A 6,813-nucleotide genomic window follows, 5' to 3' on the forward strand; every position below is an offset into this window, starting at 1 on the left:
AGAAAAGAATAATGAATCTGTTCTTTGCCGCAAGATAACAGGACCAACGGAGGAGGATCCCGTATTTCATCAACACGGGCTAAACTTTTTTTGTTATAAAACGCCTAATCGATATATTTCGAAGACATATTTATCACTTCTTCTTTGAAGTTATCCCAAATGAGAACCCTCTGTTATTGCGACATGTCTACAGATGGATGTAGGACTGGGGGAGCAGCTTTCAGACATACGCTGCTGTTTCTCGATGTTTCACCGAAGCAGATGTTGTGCCGGTGGCTCTGCTTGCTCAGCCTGAGCCTTTTGTTCCTTTTGTGGTTAGGACTCTTCGTCACACGCGGTCCTTTACCCGCTACAAAAGGCTCAAGCCTCTGGGGCTACAGGAGGATTAGCCCGGACCGGACAGGTCAGGTGAGGGAGCTGAGGATCCAGGACACCAAGGCTCACATAAAACGTTTTTGTGATTTGCAGCGTCCCTCAAAACCAATCTGACAACTTTAAATTCATGCTGTAGGCTAAATAATCCACATTTCCTTCACTTTTCATGTCTGCTGCTGAAATAAGTGCGAAACAATATATCTTGATGTTGTGTAGTAAGTTAATATACTTTTATTTAATTGAAGGCTACAGTCAGCCACTCTTAAAAGTTAGGACTACTTTAAACAAAAAATTACTTTATGTAATGCTGCAAGTAGGCCGTTGTAAACAGTGTATTTGGATTAGATTGCAAAAAAAAAACAAAAAAAAAAAACACATAGTCCTCTCCGCGCCTTCAGCTCATGTACGAGTATTAACCCAAGTTAGATTATGGAAAGCTTGAGAACAGTAGCTGTGTGCAGTTGAGATATTTTCCGGAAATCAAAGTAAATAACATTTATTCACATTTATGCTATACTTATGAGAAGAAATTTAAACAGGCGGTTCAAATAGATAAAATAAAACAATATTTTAGCTGTTGATACTCTTTAGTTATGCTCTAAAACAGGGTCAAAAGTCAAGTCCACTGTTATTTTGTAGGTGGAAGGCTGGAAAATTTTTGAAGTATGGCTTTTGAACATTACAGGCTTTCTCCGGCATGATGCAAAAGATAATTGATTCAACTTCCTTCAAATTCAGTAGTTTACATACATATATATTATTGACTTTCTGTTTTCCATGAGTTAAAATGCGATGTGATGCTGTAGCCTGACCAAAGAAGTGCACTGAGACGATAAGCAAGCACAGACATACCCCCTGCCCCCAAAAGTGGTTGCTGAGTCATAATATGAGTTAAAGACAAAAGAACATTTAAGACAGGAAGATTATGATTAAATGAGTCGCAGTTGCATTAGATCAATGCTAGATTTGATTTACTCATTCTGGCTGAGACATAACACATCTTTAAGCCTAATCTGTTTTGTCCTTGCAGTTTCTGGAAACTCACTGTAACCACTGTGCCTTGGTCTCCAGCTCCGGTCAGATGCTTGGTGCCGGCACGGGAGATGAAATCGACCAAACAGAATGCGTGATCCGTATGAACAACGCCCCCACCAGAGGTTTCGAGGAGGACGTCGGGAGCCGCACCGACGTCCGGGTCGTGTCTCACACCTCTGTTCCCCTGCTGGTTAAAAACGAGCGGTATTATTTCAAACAATCTGCAAACACGACGTACGTGATTTGGGGCCCCGAGAAGAATATGAAGCAAGACGGAAAAGGAGTTACTTTCAATGCGCTCCTGAAGCTGGCCACCAAGTATCTGAAAGCAAAAATTTATATGGTGACCCGAGACAAGATTCAGTACTGTGACAACGTGTTTCAGAATGAAACAGGACTAAACAGGTATGGTTTGGGTGTAGTAGTGTCTCAGCTCAGTAAGCAACAACTTTAATTGTGCTAAAACTTGTGCAATAAAAGAGCTAAACATTGCAAATAACACATTATATTTACCACAGTTGCCAGTCAACTGTTTCTCTCTTGTAAAACGTAAACGAACAAAACTTAATTTTTTTAGTAGTGTGGAGATTCTATAGATAAAGTTAATAATGAAACAAAAAAAGCACTAGACGTTATGCTGCCTAATTTACTTATTTATAATTACTTGAAAATTTCCAAATTATTTCCTAAATAGTGCAGTCAAAAAACTACAGTTTATGTTCCCAGTTTAGTCCCAGCATGAAACTGTTTTATCTTGAGGAGATTAGTAAACTGGAACCTATTTTATAATGATTAAACTATGAAAAATCAAGATTTTTATTTTAAGTACTATACCTCTGTGATATCTGTATTTCGGACCCCTGAACAGTTCTTTTTTTTCAACTATAATTTTTTTCAAACTCCAGTGTTTGTACGACTGAACAATCCCTGTCAACAAAAAGCTGCAGTTGCTAACATTTTTTGCCAACAATGTATTGACTGATTTATTTTCATCAAAAGAAGAACATGTGTTTTGCCATCAGAAGCAAAATCTGCCTTTTTTTTAATGTGTGCTATGATCTCCTTGGTGCAAGATTTCCATCTAAAGAGATCCAATTACTGAATAATGTTTCTGTCCATGTAATTACTAATTCTTCTCTTGTTTTAAAGAAATATTGCTCCAGGTGAGGCTTGAACTCACAACCTCGGCATGACTCGGCAGGTTACTGTCTTATAAGTACCGCGCGCTGACCGATTGCGCCACTGGAGCCTGCCAGGCTTGTTTATGATATCTGCATACGTGACGTGACCTACCATATCCCACTGTCCAGGTCAGGTTATCAAGGCTTTGAGGCCCAACTAAATCTATTACAGATGTAGCCAGGCCAGAAGGCAAAGCCTCTCTATTATGACCTCACACGCAAGCTCCTACAGGCTTCCTCAATCCCCTTCCTCTTGGAAAAGCATACCAGTCAATGTGTTTTCCTGTATTTAGATCTTTGAATAACTCTTGGTCTGACCATGTTGGTGAGATCAATTTGTTATTGGAGACTTTACCAGGGGTCAAATCTTCAGAAAACCTATTGTTCCTAGAATTGTAGGGATGTCCTATTACCCAGGATTAGCTCAAATTAGGGCTGTTTTTATTGCTTGAGAAGAAGCCAGCTGGGATTTCAGACACGTGATCTGAATGCCTCCCAGAGAGAGACTGCAAGGCAGACCCAAAACTAGATCTTCTGACCCAGGGTTTCTTTTGGATTCCCCATAATGAGAGAGATTTCTGAGTTTCCCTCCATGACAGGTTACTCCCTCCACCTCATCTTGACTAGACACAAGACACTGGTTGGATGGATAATGAGAGTGATCTTTTTCACTTCATTCTGAAGTCTAGAACTATTCTATTTTTCAAAGTCCAGTTTTTGTACGAGTGAACAATCCCTGTCAACAAAAAGCTGCATCTGCCTTTTTTGAATACATGCTATGATCTCCTTGGTGCAAGATTTCCAGCTAAAGAGATCCAATTACTGAACAATGTTTCTGTCCATGTAATTACTAATTCTTCTCTTGTTTTAAAGAAATATTGCTCCAGGTGAGGCTTGAACTCACAACCTCAGCATGACTCCACAGGTTACTGTCTTATAAGTACCGTGCGCTGACCAATTGCGCCACTGGAGCCTGCCAGGCTTGTTTATGATATCTGCATACGTGACGTGACCTACCATATCCCACTGTCCAGGTCAGGTTATCAAGGCTTTGAGACCCAACTAAATCTATTACAGATGTAGCCAGGCCAGAAGGCAAAGCCTCTCTATTATGACCTCACACGCAAGCTCCTACTGGCTTCCTCAATCCTCTTCCTCTTGACAAGACATTGTAGTAAATTTTGCATGATATCTGCTTACATGACGTGACCTACCATTTTCCCCTACAAGCTTCATCAATCTTCCTACTCTTGACAGGGCATAGCAATAAATGTGGTTTTCGTTCATTGACATTTATAAATAACTCTTGTTGGGACAAATTCTGGGATACACATTGGAAATAGGAAACTTTATCAGGGCTCCATTATTGCGCCATCACAAGCGAAATCTCCCTTTTTTAATATATGCTATGAATTAGGTGGTGCAAGATTTCCAGCTAAAGAAATCTAATTCTAGGAAACTTTTTAGGAGATTATGCCACTGAAGCCTGTAAGCCTGAGGTGCTTTGCCGCATGTCTTCCTCCCTCTCTCAAACCCCATTTCCTTTCATCCTGCTTTAAGAAAAATTATCCACTCTAAAATCCCACAAAAAGAATATGTCTTAAAAAAACATCAAGGACTACAAGTGTAGTATTGATAGGAAATTCCATGAAAATCTAAGTTTTCTAATATTAAACATTTTTGTGTAAAAGGGAAATTAATGATAAACCCTCAAACATGTTCCTGTTCACCTATTCAAATAATGTATAAAAACTAATTTATTGTAACTGGTGGCTTTCTAAGGGGGTTGTTAAATTATGCATCTATCAGAATAAATTTTTATGTTTCTTTTCCTTAGGATGAAAACAGGTGCCTTTCTCAGCACTGGATTTTTCAGTATGATCCTCGCTATGGACATGTGTGACAGCATCAGTGTTTATGGAATGATTGATGATAACTACTGCAAGTGAGTTTATGATCTACACCAAAGCTCCATCATTTCAAGTGTAGCTCCCTCCAAAAAATGGTTTCCCTCTGTTAATGATTTGTAAAAAAAAAAAAAAAAAAAAAAAGTTTAAAAAAATGTTTTTGTTATATGGAGACTAGGGTTTAATCACCTATTATTGGGTTACTTCTCATTTTAGCCCTGTACGGGGGCACTCATGTCATATTGCATATACTAAAATTCCCTTCTGAGCAATGGGAACCCACATCAAAAAGGTGTTTCATTTTGAGTTCTCTCTGTTTTCTAAGTAAACATGCTTGACAACATCACCGCCATATACTGTATAGTAATGTTTTACACCTAAGACAGTAAAAACATAGAAAATATAACAGAGTGAAAATTAAACACAATTTAAAGTATTGAAATGCATTTTCAGGTTTTATAATTTTCTGCCAAAATACAGTTAAAATATGCTATTTACAGTCATTTAAAATAGGAAACTAAAATTATTCTAATCTTTACTTGAGGTGTACTTGTAATAAGTTTGACTATGACTATACTTAAATATCTTTAAATTGACTAGAGTTGTTATTGCATTATTCCCTAAGGTAATACATCACACAGACATCAAAATAAATATATAAATAATATGCTTTTCTTTTACCCCTTTTGTTCTTGGCATGGTGAAAATAAAATCTAAAATATATATTGGGTTGTCAGACTGCACATTCCAGTGGTTGTGGTTAAGGAAAAGCATTTGTGTTTTATATTTTTGCCCATTATTAATAGCAAGACCAAAATGATGTTTTGGAGCAATTCAAACTAAGAAATGACGAAATTGTATTCAACCTTGGTGAACCTCTCTAAAACTGTACTTCAGAGATTTTTTTCAGCTCTTTCACTAGTCTCCTCACGAATCATAGCGAAAAGTTAAACCTGTCCTCATCTAGCCTTGATTGTGTCTGTTACAGTTGTTTTGAACCATTTAACTATGCTCTGTCCATGAACACCTTCATCGGTAGAAAACTAGATGTTTTCTTGTTGCCATTTCCTGATATGTAAAGATCAACACACAAATGACCTTTTCTAGTTTGAAGAGTGAATAGGGAAAAAAATAGGCTTTTCTGTTGTTTCACCCCAGAAAAACCCAATCTTATTAATTACTCATGACAATCTCTTAACCATTCTGATCAAGGATGTTAAAAATTCTGTAGCTGCATTTATTTTACTGGAGCTGTTAGGGTTTTTCCACGGAATATGTTAAAAAATAAAAACAATTATTTCCCTACCTTTCTTTCTATTGAATAAATGTGCTGCAAATTTGAGGTTGGACTTGTACTTTTTTCAATTTTAAATGAGGTTACTACTGTAAACCCTGTCCTAATTCTTGTGCTTTTTGCATCCTGACAGCCGAGCACATCACAGAGTAGTTCCTTACCATTACTACGAGCAGAAGAAGATCAGTGAATGCAAGATGTACACGTTCCACCAGAACAAAAAGCTCGCAGGACACCGCTACATCACTGAGAAGGCTATCTATGCCAAATGGGCAACACGCCACAAGATACAGTTTAAACATCCTGCATGGAGGCTCTGAGGAATGGCATCTTATATACTAAATATCCTGTCAACAGGTGATGGTGTTACAAAAGCAGGTGGAAGTTACTGTACTCAAGCTTTATGTTCTTGTTTCAACCAAACAGTTTTTACTTTTTATTATTTTTATGTGATGAAGGGCATTTAACTGGCAGCGTTCAGTGTCTGTCATTGATTATTTAGGTTGTGTTTACCCATATTTAAATGGATTCCAGTAAAGCCCAACAAAGCACAAAACTGAAACAGTTTATGTCACAGTTGGCTACCAATCATTCATTCATTTCCATCTTGTGTCTAAATTTTAAGACCTATTCTGCCCATTTTTTTTTTACCTGTTTATTCTTTAGACAAATACAACATGTACTTTTAAAGACATGAACCTGCAATTGTAAATAACATTTCTGTACAATGTTAGATAGAATATATTAGGTATAAATATTCAAGACATCAATGTTACAAATATGCAATTTAAAAGGCTTGATTATGTTCGTTGGCTTACGTCGTGTTCATACCAATAAATCTGTTTCACATTCTGCCAAATACCAACCAGAAAAGTAACATACAAAACATACAAAGTGAGGTATGTAGAGAAAAAATATTAATACAGCCTCAGGGGTCTTTCAGATTAAGTGTCTATGCTGGCAGGCCATGTGACACATAGACTGAACATAGGTGGACTTCCTTTCCATAAATATGTGACTT

General features: G+C 37.4%; 1 protein-coding gene and 2 non-coding genes across 3 annotated transcripts; 1 reads left to right on the forward strand and 2 right to left on the reverse strand.

Annotated features, from left to right (window-relative positions):
• Window positions 1-6,494, forward strand: LOC118565325 (alpha-N-acetylgalactosaminide alpha-2,6-sialyltransferase 3-like). Its single transcript, XM_036145548.1, has 4 exons — window positions 1-408; window positions 1,406-1,815; window positions 4,429-4,536; window positions 5,926-6,494. The coding sequence occupies exons 1-4, from the start codon at window positions 160-162 to the stop codon at window positions 6,110-6,112; spliced, it is 954 nt and encodes a 317-aa protein (XP_036001441.1). The 5' UTR covers window positions 1-159; the 3' UTR covers window positions 6,113-6,494.
• On the reverse strand, window positions 2,566-2,659 carry trnai-uau. The gene is made up of 2 exons: window positions 2,622-2,659; window positions 2,566-2,601 (listed from the first exon to the last, which is right to left on the reverse strand). It is a non-coding gene; the product is annotated as a tRNA-Ile (tRNA).
• trnai-uau lies at window positions 3,471-3,564 on the reverse strand. Its single transcript has 2 exons — window positions 3,527-3,564; window positions 3,471-3,506 (listed from the first exon to the last, which is right to left on the reverse strand). It is a non-coding gene; the product is annotated as a tRNA-Ile (tRNA).
• Window positions 6,495-6,813: the final 319 nt, after the last annotated feature.

The sequence above is a fragment of the Fundulus heteroclitus genome, chromosome 13, assembly GCF_011125445.2.
Source record: "Fundulus heteroclitus isolate FHET01 chromosome 13, MU-UCD_Fhet_4.1, whole genome shotgun sequence".
NCBI classification, from domain to species: Eukaryota; Metazoa; Chordata; class Actinopteri; order Cyprinodontiformes; family Fundulidae; genus Fundulus; species Fundulus heteroclitus.